This window comes from Aphis gossypii, chromosome 3, assembly GCF_020184175.1.
Source record: "Aphis gossypii isolate Hap1 chromosome 3, ASM2018417v2, whole genome shotgun sequence".
Taxonomy (NCBI): domain Eukaryota; kingdom Metazoa; phylum Arthropoda; class Insecta; order Hemiptera; family Aphididae; genus Aphis; species Aphis gossypii.
The window spans coordinates 54345043-54365475 of NC_065532.1; the positions used below are offsets into that span (position 1 = coordinate 54345043).

General features: G+C 26.1%; 2 protein-coding genes across 2 annotated transcripts; one reads left to right on the top strand and one right to left on the bottom strand.

Annotated features, from left to right (window-relative positions):
• Positions 1-89: 89 nt before the first annotated feature.
• Positions 90-2456, top strand: LOC114126523 (inositol monophosphatase 1-like). The gene is made up of 6 exons (XM_027990488.2): positions 90-411; positions 1285-1418; positions 1500-1759; positions 1831-1936; positions 2006-2157; positions 2240-2456. The coding sequence occupies exons 1-6, from the start codon at positions 331-333 to the stop codon at positions 2344-2346; spliced, it is 840 nt and encodes a 279-aa protein (XP_027846289.2). The 5' UTR covers positions 90-330; the 3' UTR covers positions 2347-2456.
• On the bottom strand, positions 2452-16280 carry LOC114126522 (lysosomal acid glucosylceramidase). Its single transcript, XM_027990487.2, has 10 exons — positions 15656-16280; positions 12501-12564; positions 11354-11675; positions 10260-10413; positions 9223-9383; positions 8469-8706; positions 7279-7423; positions 5968-6047; positions 4275-4549; positions 2452-2761 (listed from the first exon to the last, which is right to left on the bottom strand). Exons 1-10 carry the CDS (start codon positions 15656-15658, stop codon positions 2662-2664), a joined length of 1542 nt encoding a protein of 513 aa, XP_027846288.2. The 5' UTR covers positions 15659-16280; the 3' UTR covers positions 2452-2661.
• Positions 16281-20433: the final 4153 nt, after the last annotated feature.

The following is a 20433-nucleotide window of genomic DNA, read 5'->3' on the forward strand; positions in this document are numbered from 1 at the left end:
AGCATTAGACAGTCAGTTTAGACCTAAGCATTTTCATCGCCGCTTTTTTAGTCGTCATGCAACCATACTAACTTTAATCGTAGCAGTAACTATTGATAGGAATAAACAATTTTTAACATTGATATCTATGATTTTTAATTTTTATCTGTGGCACGAAATTATCATAATTATTCCCCGTCAGAAATTATTACTTGTTGTTTGTTAATTTTAATTTTCGAGTTTTCGACGTCATCAAACTAAGTTGAGACGACAGTTTTCAGTTTTCCATCGAGCCACTTGGTTGCTATTAAAACGACCTCTTTTGAAGCACTGTCCAACTTTATAACCAATATGTCTTACGAAAAGCCAGAAGAGGTCAATCTGCATGAATGTCTAGAATTGATAACCAGACTGTCTCGACATGCCGGCAAGGTGATTGAAAAATGTTATTTAGAAATGATTGAATATAATTAATTTATGTAATTTGGTAGTCCGATTTCTTACTTATTTTTACTCTAGACCGACCCTCATAGTTGTGATATTGTAATTCTTAATATAGTATTACAGCATTACCTAATTATTATTTTACCAATTATATAATTACAATTATCACCAATTAGAACAATAGAACGAATTACACTGGCCTGATAAAAAAACTTTCATACTTGCCTTTTCAGTGAATTTCAATAATACTTACTCTAATTGTATACAATGTTAATGCATTACTATTCAGACTAATATTTTGATTATTCCACTTTTACCTATAAACAAAGTGGAATTTGGTAATCTAATCCCTCGTATTCATAAGTAATACATTAGATTTTATCTCCCATTCAAAAGTTATATATACTTTTCATAATATGTCAAATTTTAGTGAAAAAATTTAATGATAAAAATAACAACTTATTTATTATAGCATAGGTACTTCTATGTTAAATCTTAATTGACTCATTTAAAATAATATGTAATTTACATTTTTCATACTTATATTATACTTATGAATACTTTTTTTATTCTAACAAAAATTTAGAGCTAAAATTATATAATATATTCAATCCTGAAAACACTTATTTATATTTATTCATGTTTAAAAATTTTAAATTTCTTATTAATGATTCTTAAATTATTTTATCATGTATTGCCTATCAATTTATAGTTTATTCTAATTCACTTCCTATAATATAATATTAGTAATATCTATATTGTTCCCACTTGTTTGTCCTTAAATATTTGATACATAACTTATCCTATAGTTGTTTGAATATATTTGACTTAAGTATTAATTTATTATGCATTTATTTATAGATTATAAAATCTCGAATCAATGAAAAAAAAACAATAGAAACTAAAGCCAGTTCCATTGATTTTGTCACTGAAACAGATCAAGAAGTAGAAAAATTACTTATTGAGGGAATCAAACAAAAATATCCACATCATAAGTATATATTATATTTATAATCATTATTTTATTGTAAATCATTTATCGTTTAATGATAAATAACAATATCATATAATTTAAGATTCATTGGAGAGGAATCATTCGCAGCCGGTATTAAAGAAGAACTTACATGTGCTCCAACTTGGGTTATTGATCCTGTGGATGGCACCACCAATTTTGTACATAGTTATCCAAACGTTTGCATATCTATTGGTTTGGTTGTTGGCTGTGATATTAAGTTGGGAGTTATCTACAATCCTATATTGGATATGTTTTTTAGAGCAATCAAAGGTGAAGGTTCATTTTTAAATGATGAACCAATTAAAGTCAGTGGCGTAAAACGTAAATATTTTGAAAAACACTTAAGTTTTTTTGAAAACACAATACTACTTTATTGTATTATTTTTTTCTAGAACTTAGTGATGCTTTGGTTGCTGTAGAATTTGGTTCAGTTAGATCTGAAGAGTTCAGGAATATTGTTAACCATAATATCAATTATTTAGCATCAAATGCCCACGGGTAGATTTTTAATATTATTCCATCAACTTTTAATTATTGAATAAATATTGACAAATCCAATTTTTTTAGTATTCGTTCTGGTGGTTCTGCTGCTTGGAATTTAGCTCAAGTTGCTAGAGGTGGTATTGATCTCTATATGGAAATGGGTATCCACGCTTGGGATATGGCAGCTGGGTATATTATTGTGAGAGAAGCTGGTGGTACTGTAATCGATCCAGCTGGTAATTATATTATAATTATCTAATTTATTAATCAAATTAAATTATTTATACACTATACTTTTATTTTTATATTAATATTTAGGTAATGATTTTAAATTGATGGATCGGAGAATTTTAGCTACATCATCAACAGAAATTGCTGAAGAAGTATATTCAAAATTCCAACAATATTATCCAGAACATGATTAAAATAAATTTTATTCATTAAATATTATCATTGATAATGGTTTAATATTTTATTATAATTAATATCTAATATATACCAATTAAACATAGAATGCATAATAGTCAACATAGAATCAGACATTATTTTATTCAATGCTACTGTTTTGACATATTATAATATAAACGAATTAAAAACTTCTATTACCAAACAAATTGTTGAATATGTTTGTATTTAGTCATAACTCATTATATGTTAAAAAAATAAATAGTTTTTATGTTTTACAACTGATAATGTGTGATATAAATAACATAAATAAGAAATATTATCAATTGTAATAATTACCAAAAAATTAGTGTATTTATAGATTGTTTTTGTAAATTAAGACCTATAACACCTCTCTGTGGATCCTTAATAGAAATGTTGACTGGTTTGTTCCTCCTGAAAACAAAACATTGCTTTTAAAAATTTGAACCATAAGAAAATAACTAATAAGTGTTTTGGTGTGTTAGTGAGTTGGACTTGTGTGTTATACTAGATTGTTCTAACTATATCTGAAGTACTGTTAAAAAGTTCTTTTATCATAATAATATATAATATATATTATGTTACTAACAGAATCTGTATAATTCATTATTATACTCTTTCTAATTTAAGATTACTTCAAAATTATATTTTATGTTTCCTATATTTAGTTTACTAAATATAATAAATTATTTATTAATTAAAAAAAAAATATATGGTTTGTAAGATAAATTTACTTAATCATTTTAATATTTTAATAACATAATATTATGTTCATTAATTATAGATTGTTAAAATTCGATTTGCTATAACCTAGAATAACATAATTTTACAGAAAACAATTTGATAATAATCAACAGTCTAATTAATCTAATTAGTAAGTACATTTTATACACTGATATTGATGGATCAATAATCTTATAAATAGAGAATTGAGTCTGAAATTATTATAAACATCACATTAAAAATTTTTTAAGACCTTTGTCGAGGTCACATAGTTGCACCATTTTATCACATGGTAATAATGGAGTCAAATAAATTTCAGTATTAAAAACGATAATAAATTCTAGTGATTCACATCATATTTTGTACCGAGTTATAGTTGGGTATTTGATCTAGAATATTGAACTTAATGAAAGAATTATTCATCAATTGTTTTTCGATCATCAACGAAAAACCATAATATAAATACCTCTGTCCTTTATTATACAGGTTGATTATTTTATCAAACAACACTCATAATTTCAAAAAGTACCTACCTATTGACTTTTTTGCAATAGTACGTTTGCCGATCATTTATATTCAAAAATTTAAAAAATATATCATCTTATGCTCAAGTCTTAGCATAATATAGGTAAGAGGTAACCTACGTCTTTCTACTATTGAATGTGAAGGTGTTGTACATTATTTTATTACTAAAATAATATAAATAATAATTAAAGCATGTAAAAAATAAATAATTAATTTTTAATTTTTAATCTTTATTATATTATATTAAGACAATCAGCTAATCACTAATGTATTTCCATAAATACATTATAAATTATAATATTTGTAACGACTATGAAAAAAAATTGATTGTTAAAATTATTTACCTAAAAATATAGTAATAGGAAATTGTATTATGCTAGTGCCCACAGAAATAATTAAAAAATAATTATTCTAGTTTTTTTCTAAATCAAGCACTGTAAATAGGTTTTTTTTTATCTCAAAAATAATAAATTATTGGAAGTAGAAATGAATCAACCATTGATAAATTACTTAAATTAAAATCTATAACTAACAGAATTTTCATTTGAAACAGATGAATTAATTTTATTAATTTTATTTTTATTTAAATTTAAATCTATAAGATTACTGGGCCTCACTGAAATATACTCGTGTATGAGGTACAATAATATAGATACATTTATCATAAAATAAAAAATACCTGTTGTATAAAACAATAACTACGGCTCCATCAGGCCTTTTAAAACCGACTGACTTCACAACCGATGTCTGTGTTAACTTTATACGAATTGAACCTCTAGAAATAAATTTTGAAAAATGTCCAATCGCGTAGAACATAGGCTGCTTGTAGAATTCATCTTTAGTCTTATCAACAATAATGGGCGAGTCGATAAAGTTAGACACCCAGGTCGGACCTCCCTTCATGTCTAAAGCTAAATTCCACTCCACCCATCCTTGCACCCAATGGTTTAAATCCTGAAATTAAATTTTTTTTTTAATTACCCATTGGTTTATTCAAAGGTTAGTAGTTAGTACCTACATATAATATATCGCATAATAAATATATACACATAAATGTGCGAAACTCTTCTAATGGGTAATGTTGTTATAATATTATAATAATTTAAGTACCTATACCTCAGAATTCTAATAAATTTAATTTATTTAAATTAAAATTATTAATGTATTTACCTAACTAATGAATCAAAATTGATAATGCGACCATCAACATTTTTGGAAAAAAAAAATTTGTACCTATCAAGGGTTTAGCCTTAGCCACATCTAAATCACTATTTAAGTAGAAATTTATAGTAAATCATATTGCATACGAGTCTGCAATGAAGTACCACATTTTATGTCTTTTGTATTTTTGGAAACCGTTACCAGGGGTAAACAGGTAACCAGGGTAACCGTAATGCTTTTCGACTCTGTGTGCCAAAGCAAAGACATAAAATGTCAAAACTCTGCCAGATTTATTAAAAATATAGTTGTAAGTTTATTTTATTACCATTTAAATGATATTGATTTTGTTTTTGATAATAATTGATATTAAAATTATTGGAACTATAAAAAAAAATGTCTAGTTAAAAATAAAGAAACGTTTCTGTTTATTTTTTTTCGAAATGTCATATTATTATTCTATGTAATTATAAGCGCCCAGCTACCTATACAGACTACAGAGTTATGTCATTGTACATGTGGTTTTCTCGGGCGCATGTAAACTCCGCCACAAGTACCTTTTTTTACTGTAAACTCCGCCAGAAAAAAAAAACAGGTAAAATTAGATTCATGTAAACTCCGCCAGTGAAAAAATCAGGTAGTAGTATAAAATTAGTATAATACATTATTAAAAAAAAATTACAGTATAATATCATATCACATCATTCACATTAAATATTTAAATCATAGTACCTAAAAAAATCATAATAAATAATCGTTATACCTAATAGTATAAAATCATACTTTTCATAATAATAATTAATAATCTTCCACATTAAATATTTAAATTATAGTAAAAAAATCATAATAAATATAAGTAATCGTTATACCAAAAAATCCAAAAATATAGTTAGGAATGTCATATATGTAAACTAAAATGATGTGATATAATTTGTAAATATTTTAAGTCTTGTATTATTCCATGGGTGTACCTATTTATAGCAGCATCTTGTAACACTGTCAGTTTTTTTTTTAGTTGATTTCGAATTACGAAACTGGTGGAGTTTACATATACCCATTACAGGTAAGAAAAAAAAACTGGCGGAGTTTACAATCGCCCGTATAGCTACTATAGCTAGATATCCGATGTATATTATTATAATAATTAATTTAGGTATAAATTGGGTAATATACAACCTGTTTATTTTTATAAATATTAATATAGATTATATTACGTCAATGATATTGTTTGCGTAATTTTCAGCTCTGGCCCAACTTCCCAATTGTACTTTGACGAAATCCCACGGCTTGTCACCTGGATAATGAAAATTGATTTAATAAAATTACCGACACCGTTTTCATCTCTTTATGATATATATATATATATATATTATATTATTATAAAATACCTATAAATTATAATTATGCCTTCATATGTACAAATATTATATAAGTTATTATAGGTAGGAATCATACATTATTCATATTTTTGTTATGTTTAATATTGATGAATAGTGTCAAAGTGGCTTGAAATATGAATGATGGGATACGGATAAATATAATTTATAGTTGGTATATAAAAATTATGAAAAATAGTTCTTGAAATCTAAATTTGTTGTACTTATCATATGACCATATCTAGAATAGTGAATTACAAAAGGGAAACCAAATAAAAAAATGATAAATTTTAAACTTTGAGCGGAGACATCTCTCTAAAGCAATTTTACAATAATATAGGGTGTGGGTGGTTTTTTTTCATATTTATACACGATAAATAGTTTAAAAAGTTTTCAATCTTCGACTTTGACGGTGATTACTGATAAAAAATAGAATTTACTATTTAGTCTGTACTTAAGAGATTCCCAGTATTTTTTAAAATAATCAGGAAGACTAAATATTTTTTTTGTGATTTTATAAATGTCAACAAAAATCTTGTCAATAAAGCAAATACTTGAAATCCGAATACAAGATACCTTCATAAGTTATTTATTTAACAACAAAAAACATCAAAAATACTTATATAGTTCACAATATTTTTTAAAAACATTTAAATTTAAAATGTTGACAAAATGTATAAAATCTCGAAATGTTCAAATTATTTTATAGTTAAAAATTCATAAAAAATTAGTTTTTGTATTTAAAATTTGAAAATTTAATAGAAGATTCTTCATTAGTATTTTTACCTATATAGTATAAAATGTTTTTTATGTATTTTTATGAATGTCTGAAGTTTAAATTGTTAAAACGTTGCATAATGCATGATCGATTAAATTATGCTTATTATCATGTGTGTTAGACTGTTGGGTTTTGGAACAGATGGTTAAAAAACCAAGGAAACTGGAAATTATTCTTTGATCAAAAATTTATATTAATTTTAAATATAATATAATATACGTGTATAAAAATTAAAAATTCCTGAAGAATAGAAAACAGCAATAATTTGTTTTTATCTTTACATAAAAAAGATAACATACAAATCTGTAATAATTATTAATTACTGATGGATTACTCTACTCAATGTTACAAAAAAAACCTTAGAAGATTACCTTGAGACGCTTCAGTATTCATTATGATTTTGTCACCAAAGTTTTTGTGTACTTCATTCAAAACTTTAACTGGAACAATAAAGTCTAAGTACCAGTGCACTGCTATTCCGTCAATGTATTTTGAACATTGTTCATCGCTCATAAGCTGTAGCATATAAAAAAAAAATCGTTTTGCTTTTATTTAATTTAGTATATAATTTTTTTGATCAAATTATTCATCAATGAATACAATTAATATTATTAATGTTTAGGTATTTTAAGAAAAAATTATTTAAAGGACCATATTTATAATGGTTACTAAGTATAAAAATAGGTACTTATATATTATACTTATGCAGTTATGCCCTTATGGCTTATATTCAATTTTTCCTATATAATGTTAATAATCCTTATACATATTACCTAGATAAACACAAGAGCTCAACAGACTAACAAAACTACAGACTACGGGCCAAGCGCCTAATTTTAATAAATTTCCTGAAAACTCTTAGTATTTTATTTAACATCTACTCCATTTTTAATACAAATTTTGAATCTACCATAAAAATTATAATCACTTTTATTTTTAAAACGCAGGTCATCCAAAAAATTTTTAATCAACGTTTCAAAAAAAAAAAAAAAAATAGGTAGGTACTTAAAAAAAATCGAAAATTTCAGTTGTCTATACTCTGTATTTTCGTATTTGTATAGTGTAGCTCAACATTTTCCAGCGATGAAACCAATCTTCCAAAGCAATACAATTTTCTATACTCATTTTTTTTAGCAAGGTCTTCTGCTATTTTATGTTATTGTAATATTGGACCATTGATATGAGCATCATTTTTTTTAACATTAACTAACCATAATGATAATGCTGAATCAATCTGTTCTTCTTTTCTACTGCGTATCCTCTTTATGTTTAGATTTTTATTAAGTGTTACTGAATTTTCTATTTCAATTCGTTTTTTTAATCATTTACACAAAAACGGTTGGAAAATTTGTAATTGTATAGCTGCTTCTCTCTGTCCACTGTCCAAGTGGTGATCACTCTATACACTATATTATATATATTATTATTAATTAAATTTTAAATAATTAATATCTTACGCACGATAAAAATCTACACAATACCCATTATAATGATGTATAGTGAGGTTAAAATGATTTCTATGTACATATTATTATTGTTACAGTACTATTATATACAGTACCATTTTCATCCACCAAGGCAATACGATCCTTTGGTCATCGATAGCGAACAACAGTGTGCTGTTATGTTCAGAACTTCTTAATCGGGGCCCCATGTGACGTCCGATCCATTCACGGTGAGACATCGGAGTCCAGCCCATAGAATTGAATCGGTTCACGGGCACGATGCCATTGAGTGGTTCGTTACCTGTGGTCAGCGCCCAGAAAGTCAAGTTTTGTTTGAGGTACTCGTCTAAAAATCTTCAACATATATCGACATACGAAATAATAGATGGGTGAAATTTATAATTGTGTTCAGTTATAAGTGTTATAACTTATAGTTTATAAGATATAGATTATAGGTATAATTAATTTATTATATATATAACTTAACATATATATATATATACATGTATAATATATATGTGTGTGTGTGTGTGTTTGTAGACGATGTAAAGGATAAGGGCCTAAATACGCTTTTAAAAATTCTCTTTTTATTTTTGCATAATAAAAAAAATTGAGCGTTTAAAATTTGGATGGTATTTGCAACATCAAACTCATAATTTTGTAAAGAACGGGTTAAGTTAGGTTACCTTGCTACTTTGATACTAACAATTATTCATATTGTGCAGTAAATCATTTAATAGGAATATAGGTAATTTGAAGTTTCATTACTTAAACTACATGAACAATTTAAAATGCATTAATGCGCTTAAGTAGAACAATTGAGACTATGAATTACGATGATAACATGATAATAAATATGTTCTTATTCACTTTATATGGTATTCTGCCCACGCTTCCATGAATGTTGGTTTAAGGAAACCTATGCCGGAATAGTCGTTGTTGGTTTTCATCCATGGTGGGGCCGACCATGCTGACCCGATCAACTTTATTTCGTCCGATGCCATACCCATTGCAATTTTTATCAGTGGTATCTGTACATAAAATAATACATCATCATAATTATACAATAATATTGTCAAACGTTTATAAGTCTACAGTCATAGTATAGTTATAATTATGTATTCAGATCTCGAACAGTATAGAAAGAATTTAAAGCTTTTAATATAGTAAGTTACCATACTGCTGGAGGCTACCCCGATGCCACAGTGCCACACATATTCAATAATAGATTAAAGGGATAGCGAAAGAGCACCATCGTCACGTGGTGGCAAATTGCTTAGGGATTTAACAGCGCCAGTATATATAATAAGTAATAACTATTCACAACCCACAATCATTCGTCAATTAAATATATATAGTAACATTTTTTATGATTTCAACATTTTATGTAAATATCAAAATTATTTTATTTAAAAAACACAATTTTATTGTTAATATCGTGCTAAAAATTATTTATAATATTTTCATTGATAATATAAATAATATATTTCATATAATTTGGAATGATAAGATTACATGTTTACATTTATGAACCAATACTTTTTTAATATAGTTAATAATTATATTATTTAATCTTATTTTTGGTTTTATTGTGTTTTATAGCTTATTAGATTTAGTTGCCTTCAAAATTCAGGGTGGGGTAAATAGTTTTAGTCTAGAAGCTGCACATTGTTACAGTTTACAATTTAAAATATTATTATTGAGAATAAATAAAACATCGAAGGTAACAATAACTTTAAACATATTTCATAATGATAAAATAATAAATACCTATTATATAATATAAATTATTATAATTTGTCAATATAGCTAGTATTGGTATTAAAAAAACAAACACATCCACACACCATTATAATATAATTTATATACCAGATTTAATATAGGTACAGATTAATATAATAATATACCTTATATTCAACGTCTTCGGGAGCCAGATCGAAATTGTTCAAGTCTGGGACGCCCTTGCTATCAGCATACGTATACTTACGTGTCGAGAAATCGGTACCACCAATCGGCACTCGTCCAATGTTATACTTAATGCCGTCATCAGAAAAATAAGACCTGTAGAAGGACACAATTTATTGCAAAAAAGTATTTAAAAACTATATCTGATAGGTAGTTACTAATTAATAATAAAATTAATATTATTGAGAAATATAATACATCAAATACCTACATACAATTAATACATCCATCACTCCGTTCAGAATTTAAAATTTTAGTGGCAATATCGTCTTTATATAACGCGCAGTTATACATTTAATGAATAGAAAACTTGTGGGAAATATACTAAGTAGGTTTAAGTATGCATCGAGGGTATAATATAATATATTTTTAATTAAAATATTTTAATTGATCGAAAATGGCATTTGCCCGTAGGCTGTATCGTATATTTATATCGATTCTGTCTTAAATTCGTGCATGTAATATCGGTCAAAACTCAAAAATAATATCGTCCATGGAAGGTTTAAATTGTGCTCTAGATTTCTTCGTGTCCCTATTACCTCTCTTTCAAACATCGCGTTTAATTTTGATTATCTTTCAAACTGATTCTCTATGGCCTATGCCATCTGCTAAGAGAACCAGCCCTCAAGACTTTCGACCGATAATATGTTTCCATAATTCTTTTACAACTATTTCATTATAAAAGTAGGTAAGAAACGCTAGTCAGCTAGGTGAGTACTCGAGGGGATGCATATTTAAAGTTAACCCTCCCCTTCCCAAAATTTAGATTTTTATATTATAAAGATACACGTTTTATAGGTATTACCTAAAAATTAATGTTTTAATACACGACTGTAGTCACTGCAGTCATATACCAAATTCACAGGAAACATTTTTCCAGTCAGTGCAAAATAGTATTTTAAAGAGTTGTCCAAAAATACTTAGTTAAGTATATGACATTGTCTGATAGCTTATACATACCACCTATACCGGTAACATATATTTATCGTATTATCTTAATACATTCATAATTTATAATCCACAGCTGCCAGCTTACTTGAGGAGATTGAGTCGAGAGTTCGGGCTCAACGCCATAACATTGATGCCCACCGAATCTGTGAAAGCACCGCCGAAGCCGTGTACGGTTTGGTACGTGGTCGTCGTATCCACGTCTATCTCGTCACCAGACCATTGTGAGTCGAGCGATGGCACAAAAGATCCGTCGCTTCTATGCATTCGCATTCCGGTGTTTGAAGACGTGTATAACGTGTACTTTCCGACAGATAATATTTCCGGTTCCGGTATCTGGTCGCAGTATGTTGAGTTACACACGCACACTGTGCCATAAGCGAATTTTCTGGGCCAACAGTCATTCGCAGCTATCAAAGCATATTAATTATTAATAAATAAGAGGTATTGATGTATCAAGATTTATACACATATTACATAAATAATAACCATAGCTATAAAGGTCTAGGATAAAATAATAAAATTTGGCCTAAGAGAGGGTTGTTATAGCACTCATAAGTCAAAATCAAAACTACTATCTTCCCTCCTTCAAAAAAAAATAAATCCAAACCATGAATAGATTTTTAAACATTATCCAGTGTTGAGTTTATTCTTTTCTCTCCAACACTATTTATAATCAGTGTTATAAGAAATATGTTTTGTGTAGGTATTAAGTATTATAATAGTATTCAAATAGTATTCAAATACGATTAAAAAGGTAGATAAAATATTTGAGATACATTTTACTAAACTATTTATTTTGTCAATTATTGAATTATATTAACTGATAGGTTATAGTTTTTTATTATACATTTCATTTATAATTATTCGATGTAAAATTATATTCAATACAGTAAAATAGTACGTAGTATTACAGCACTCATATACATACTTTTTAAAAGTTGTTTCTATACTTAAGATATGTATACGTATAGTAGTATAATAATTGAAACTTTGTCAAACACAAATACTTAAATTCTTTAAAAGCGATTTATTGATCATTTTATTGATGTACTATAGTTATTTTAGAATTCTCGTTTTTATTTAATCTTATTAGGTACAATAGTAGGTACACAATTATATAAAATATTAACATATTTTTAAAACATGTAAAATATTTATGCAAATTTCTATTAAAATTACGTGTGTGTTGTGTATATAGTTAATAATTATTATAAAATTTATTATTTTTTTACCGTTTGATCCTGTCATTGTCATAACTATTGCCACGATCGATAACAACCGTTGTAGTAGTATAGCCTGTAACATAACAATGGTTTCATTAATTTTTTACTTTAAGCAAACTGTAAATATCAAACAATTATTGAAACATGATTGTTTATATAAGTTATAAATTATAATATCTCATATTTAAAAGTATTGTCTAGTTAGTCAAGTTGTCTAGTGAGTACAATAACTCACAAAAAGGTATAGGTAAATAACTCGTAGCAAAGTAGGATGCACTTAATAAGAAAGTAGACATGGTGCAGGATTAATTGTATTAATTAAATTAACATAAACCAGCTTTCGATAGTATATGAAATCAAACGGATATCATTTTAACTACTGCATATAAAATACGACTTATTATTATTATTATTATATTATTGTCACGTTTTCCTAATGCTTGAGCCTTGAAGGTAATAAATAATAATAGATGTCAATAGCTATAAACCAATATGATTTTAGTATTGTACTCTAATTAGGTAACACATACACTCACACTGCGAGAGTGCAAGCTAATCAGCCTAATCATTACTATCAGTTTGATTCGTTTCAGTGACGTGATTTGGAATTGGTTCTGGGGTAGGATTGGGATATAAGTTTATATACTATCGTTCTAGTGGGACTATGCCCCCCCCCCTGACCATTTAATTTCGTAGATCACAATATTATATTAATTTATTATTATATAAATTAAATACGTTAATAGTATAATAATAATAGTTTTCAAAGACAATAAAGTAAACAATTAAATTAAATTAAATATATTTTTTATAAATTATAATATCAAGTAAATTTCCCTTTAAGCGTCTGTGGAGGGATATATACCCATATATCCCCCCCCCCATAACTACGCCACTGATTCGTTTGAATAGCTAACGTCGTCAACTTTTGAACTTAATACTTCATAAAAAATTTAAGTATGCGTGACTTAACGAATTTTTTTTTATAATTCTAGTGAAAAAATCTTGGAAGAATTAAATTTTTAAGTTTTAGGGCTTGACTAACATAACTAAAACATTTCATAAATTATTAATTAGGTAATTTAACTTAATTTTGTAATCTTGATGAATTTCGTAAAAATTTGAATTTTAAACATCTATATTTAAAATAGCTGTTACTATATATATCAATATTTTTTTTAATGCATTAGAAAAACTTTTAAAGACCTTTATAATTGTATTAAATTGGCATTTTTTTTTTTTAGTTAAACAACAATATTTATCATACATAAATCGAAAAATTATTATTTATACTTTAATTTGTTTCCTTATTCACGATATCGTAATTCTGTCACACCTGTAGTTGGCTTCTAATTAAAATTTTGTGAAATTAAATTCTATATAGTTTCAAGTAAAATAGAATGACTACCTTATTACTGTAAAATGTATTATACGAGCATAAAAGTAAAAATGTTTTTAATCCTTAATTGTAGTTTCCTAAATTCTTTTTTTACTTAAAACAAAAATTTATTTAAAAAAATAAAATTTAATATTTCAAATGTATTATATGGATGAAGTAGTAGTATAATTAATATAAATACATACACTTTTATATATCTTCTGTACATTGTACACATATTCGAATCTTAAAATCTACAGAGTTACATGAAGTAATAACAGATAATAATGTACATTTATATTATAAGTAAAACACTTTACATTAGATTTATTTAATATTTCATCAAGTGTTCTATCAAAGTTCACAATTAGTTCCTTTATTATTTATTTTGTTTATTAATGATTTGTATTTTCTAAACCTACGTAAACTTTGTTCTCCAATAAAATCGGGGTGGGGTGTAAACCCTAAAACCCTCCCCTTGGCTGCGGCCTTGTTATAATATAATACGTATAATGATTTTTATTCTCTTTCTGTTTTATATATTTTTTAAATCCTTTACTATATTCTTTTTCAGTCTTATACAAAAAACAGTATTTTACTTTAATCTGAACATTTGAATAACAGTAAAACATTTAAGTTTCCAGTTAATCAACTTAGAATTATTTATTTTTATGGAATTAAACTTCGATCAAATTCATAGAAATAAAACTAAAAAGTATAAAAGTATAAAACCATAAATTATAATTTATCAGTCATAACACTCATAACCAATATAGATTTAAATGCTATTTACACTGTTTAAAAGTGTATTCGTTAACATATTTATGAATTCTAACAGCTTCCTGTCAAAAAGCGTAAATACATTCTATTAATTATTGATAATATTTATATCTTAAATACTATTTTGTACATTTATTTACCTAATAGACTATAGGCAATTCATATTATTAATATTTTTATTTTTAATAAAGTAATACACACTATTATATTAATTATAAAATGGCCACGATGCATGCGCAATTACGGTTCACCGATATATTCATCCCACTAATATTTACCCAAATGGCCAAATGTGTTTTCTGTACAGAAAATAATATAAATGTAACATGGAATACAAATTTATAAATTTATTGTAACTGATATTGAAAAGACTAATATTAATTATATTAATATTTTAAAAGAAAAATATGTTTAAAACGAATTTCTTTCCATTAGCTTACACATTGGGTATATAATTTTTACGTTTAGTACAATAATTATATTTTATTTAATATATTTAAATAATTTTATATTTTAAACGTAACAGTCAACGAATGTTACGAAATACATTTAAGGATACGAGTCTTCGGGTCAAGGCCGTATGTAACATTATTTTTAAAAAAAATCGAATAACACAACATCAACAACAACAAAAACAAGACGCAAATATAACAAAAAAATAATAAAATGAAAAAAACGGTTATTTATATACATCTGAAGAATAGTATCTGTGAAGATATAAATAATATTATAATAACAAAATCCATTAATCCGATATATTCATTTCAAGTCCCTTATTTTTTTAATAAAAATAACAATTAAGTATAATTTTGAATTTTTGTACACACCTAAAAACTACCTATAATATGATATAATACCTTATATTATATGCAGATTTTACTCGATTCAATTGTATTTTCTTAGACGCTTATAATAACGTTTCAATACGCCTAACATAAATTCTATAAATGATCTACAAACAATTTATAGATATATTTAAGAATATTTAACCCATTCTATTACTTACCATTTCAGCCGTTTTTGTTGTGTATGGTAAATTATTGTAAGCAATTGCACAACGCGCTGTCAAAAATCTGCTCGTGCTTGGTGTGGCGTCTTGTCATACACTCATGCTACAGTACAGCAGTCCACTCATTAAATACGAGACACGTTATATGTATGTATCACAGGATATTGTATATTATATTAGTTTTCTTTTTGTTTAAGTAGTATACCGACTTAACGTTTTGTTGTTTTCTTTCAACCCTTAGCTTCTACTGTATAGTATAATATAAGTTTGATCAATCCTGCTGGCTGCTATACGTTAGTCTTTAGCGTATTATGGCAATAAATTATAGCAGTTCACCATTAAGTAATGTATTATATATAGTCGTATAGACTGCGATTAATTTAATCATAAACAATCCGACCATTCAAACAATACGTACTCATCTGTATAACGGGCGAAACTAAAAAAAAACTGTTCAATTATACGCATACGTACATAATATAATGAATAACAACATATTTTAATTTATAGAGTTTTGGTGCGATGTAAACTTATAAGAAACAAGTCCGTAATCTGCGATATAATAATAACGTGCGTCTGCTGTCCTCAGCATGAATACATATTGTGCATTTGTACCTATGTTTTAATCGTAGGCAATGTGCAATGCATAGTTATGTTATTTTTCAATCACCTTTGCACCGACATCCTCACTCCCTCTCAAACATTTCAAACTTTCTATCTCTCTCTCACTCGTCAAACGAGATAAACCGGATCATTGTAATATTATATACCATTATACAGGATGTTCACGGTGATATACGATTGTCCCTTTTAATAGTACGATTGACTATTGAGTATATTATTATTTTGTACTTGGGCCTTAAAAACATTACAATTGCGTACGAAAATGAGTCAGCAACGTTGCCAACATGTAGCCATGTAGGTACTACAATATATAATTTAATTAAAAATAATAATAATATAATTTAATAATAATACAAATTATAAGTTAAATAAATTAAAACCTTGGTATCGATAGACGATAATCAGTCTAACTCTGATAAATTTAGAATATTACCATCTAATTTAAATTGGTCGTAAAGTTTTACTACTGTTATTTTTTTGGATATCTGTAGTTGAAATAGCTATGAAATATGAATGTATTTTTTTATACAGTGGATATTTTTATATTGGTTTCAGTCTGCATTCCTTTTAATGACTTTATAACAAAGTATATTGTTGGATGTGCGATTATGAGTTAAGCGTTAAAACTTTTATGGAAACTTTCTGGACCATATGTTTTTATGACATTAAAGTAGTTAAAAATCACGTAATTAATAATAATATTCATTATTTTTAATTTTTACAAAATAATTTTAAAATAAGTTAAATTGTATTTATTGAAGGTTGTTCAGCAGTTCAGCCCATAAATTTTGTTGAAAATTTGTACTTGGTTATTACTTATTTAATACATAGTTTGAAAATTGTAGGCCACCTTCATCCGAAAAATCACTTATACTAGCTCAACAAAACCGTCTTCGACTATTTGATAAGGCTAATAAAAAATATTTTTAACCATTTTCCTAATATATACCCTTATCATCCGAGTATACTAAAATAAGTTGTATTACATATTTTCACGCCTATGAGCAACGGCAACGTTGCGTCGTTGCATCAAGTTTGGGTAGGAAAAACGTACACAATCGTAATGGTAAAAAAGTCGATAAGCAATCGTAAGGTATTCGATGTTCAATAAAAAAATTTGGGATTTCAAAAAAATCATGACCCTCTATGCTAGAGGGGATCATGCTGACCGATCAGTCTTCCGATACTCCAATGAACTAGGCGATATTACAGTTTTTCCACTTTTTCAACAAGGCAACAACTCTTGATATTTGAATAACTGATAGAAGGAATCTAAAGAACCATTGGTTTAATTACAATTGTAGACATGATGAACAAAGCCCAGAGTCTGGAATAATAATGGTTTAATAACCATTATGAAATAGTCATAACAATCGGTGTAGAACTAATTTGTATGTTTGTGAATAAGAATGTAAAAAAATGACAACCTAAAGTTTTGATTGGTACTTGCTTCAATTTTGCAAGTATACTATTTTAATAAATATATCGTTTTTCAACCAAGACATTGTTTATGAAACACACTGTATAATAATATTATATTCCGGCGAGCATTCTCTGCAGTTATTTGGCAATTACGTACAACATTTACGGAGTATATGTCATATATAAGTAAATATTTACTGTGTAACTATGTATAGGTATATCTAAACTCTAAACGGAATATAATGTGTATAAAGGTATTGGTATGTACGATGTACAACCAATATCCAATATTTAATATACGTAATAAGTATAAACGGAATGAATCATTTAACGTCGAGAGCTAATAGACTATTAGGCTCTCTAATTTAACGTATATATTATAAAATAAGACAATTATCATACGCTACTCAACACAACTGTCTTATGCTAAATGGATCCCTGTATAAAATACACTATTTATAATAGCGTTGGAGAATATTGTTCAGTCTGTAGCAAATGCTGTTTTATTTTTTGAAAAAGTACTTTTATTTTTTTTTTTAACAATCACATCATCAACATCGTTAATTTTATTATGTCACAAAATATGAGAATTTTATTTCTATACATGTGTCTAGTGTCATATTATTTACATTCAATAACTCCAAATCATAAAAAATATTTCTATAAGAACAATATAACACACAAAGATATTAAAGGAAATGTCCTTTAATTTAACAATTTTATATATGTAGCTAACAATATTGATTCTTAAATTTGGAATTTTTTGTTTTTATAATCTAAGGATCAATTCCAAAAAACGATAAAATATGAGCTGTTATCTAAGTCAAAATAAAGTACCTAGCAAGTGGTTAACGCTCTGTTGTACATCAGGTATCGAGTGGGTCGTTTTAAAATAGGTGTGTTAAATTTGAATCAAATACTTTACATCAAGGGTTCTCAACCTAGGGGGGCGCGTCCGCCTAGGGAAGCGTGACAAAATTTCAGGGGGGGGGGAGGTGAACATTTTGAAAAAAACATGAAAAATGAAACGATATGATGAAAAAACTTCATTTTAGTTATATTCATATTAATACAAAAACCAACATTAAAGTAAGTTATGACGTATATATTATAAATCCATATATATTAATATATATTTCCATATAAATATTATGCATACATTGTTATAGTAGTGAGAGGGGGAGGGCGTGAAGCTCAAAAGGTTGAGATCCCATGCTAACCTAATGATTCTGAACTTAAATGGTCTATCAACCTAGGTATATGGCTATATCACAAACTATATTTAATAATTAATATATACGTAATATGATTATTATGTAATAAGTTATAATATGTACAACCTATAACAGTATAACCTATACATTTATTATACCATATTTCTCTAAATACCGTATAAAAGTAAAAATAAATTAAACATTTCATTGCGTATAGTAACACTTATAATACTATAATATACGTTAAACTTAAAAGTTTCCACAAATAATATCTTTAAATTATAATAGAATAATTAATATCATCTACATTTTGGTTTAAAATTTCCATTAAAAATAATTTACCTGTATTTACATACTTTTAAGATTTAATGATTCTAATACGTAATACTTGTGAGAAATCTTGTGTTATACTTTCAAAATATAGATATAAAACGAAATTATATAGGTTACAAACTTACATAGTTTACAATTTTTTTAGATTTTAATGAAATTATAATTCCAAATGCATATAAAAAATTCTCCTATACATATTTTAATAATTTTTATATGAATACAACTATAAAAGAATAACTTGTGGAAACTTGTAATAAAATTTCAAGAATTTTCATCCGTTTGAATATTTTTTAATCGACATTTGTAGGAAAAAAATTTAAAATCTCATACTTATAAAAATGCATAATAATTTAAAAATAACACCATTATAAAAATTATAATATAAATATTTGGTAAAAATTTTAAGTATCCACGTTTAATCATTTTTAAATTACAATATAAGATGAAAATTATATAAGGAAAAACTGTTATTATTCAGTTGAATATCCAAATTTCATAAAAAATTTGAACTTAAATAAACGGCCATTCAACATTAATTTAACTTTTCACAAAAAAAAAATAAAATTTAAAAAAACTAATAAAGAACCTTATATTAAATTTTAAAATTATAAAACTATAATAGCATATTTTTTATGAATTTCTAACTTCAATATAATTTAAGAGATTTCGATATTAAGTTTATATTATTTTTTTTGTCTTTTGTACAAAAAAGAATGTATCCAGAACTAGAACTCTGAACAGAATTTTGTAGTTTTGAATACTATAGTACCTACTGTTTTTTTTTTTAAGAATCTAATTAAAAACTAAAACGAAAACCGAATAAATTATAAAAATTATAACTTTCCAATCCCTGATTATATTTATTATTATTCATTAATTAAAATAAAATAAATAATTATTTTAGTTTTTAGATTGTTATTATTTATTTTGTAATGATATTATTTATTTAACTCTATAAAATATAAGTACAAATATTTACTGTATTGTACTTTTATGAATTTTTACAAATCATTAAACTCATAAATAAAGGGAAATTAGATTCACTATTATTAGTTTGTCTCACTTTAATATAATTATAGTAGCCAATCTGAGACTAATGAATCGCTTTCACTTTCTAACGTTAATCCTATTAGTTGGCCATAAAATAACTAAAATTAACATTTACCTAAAATTTATTTTACC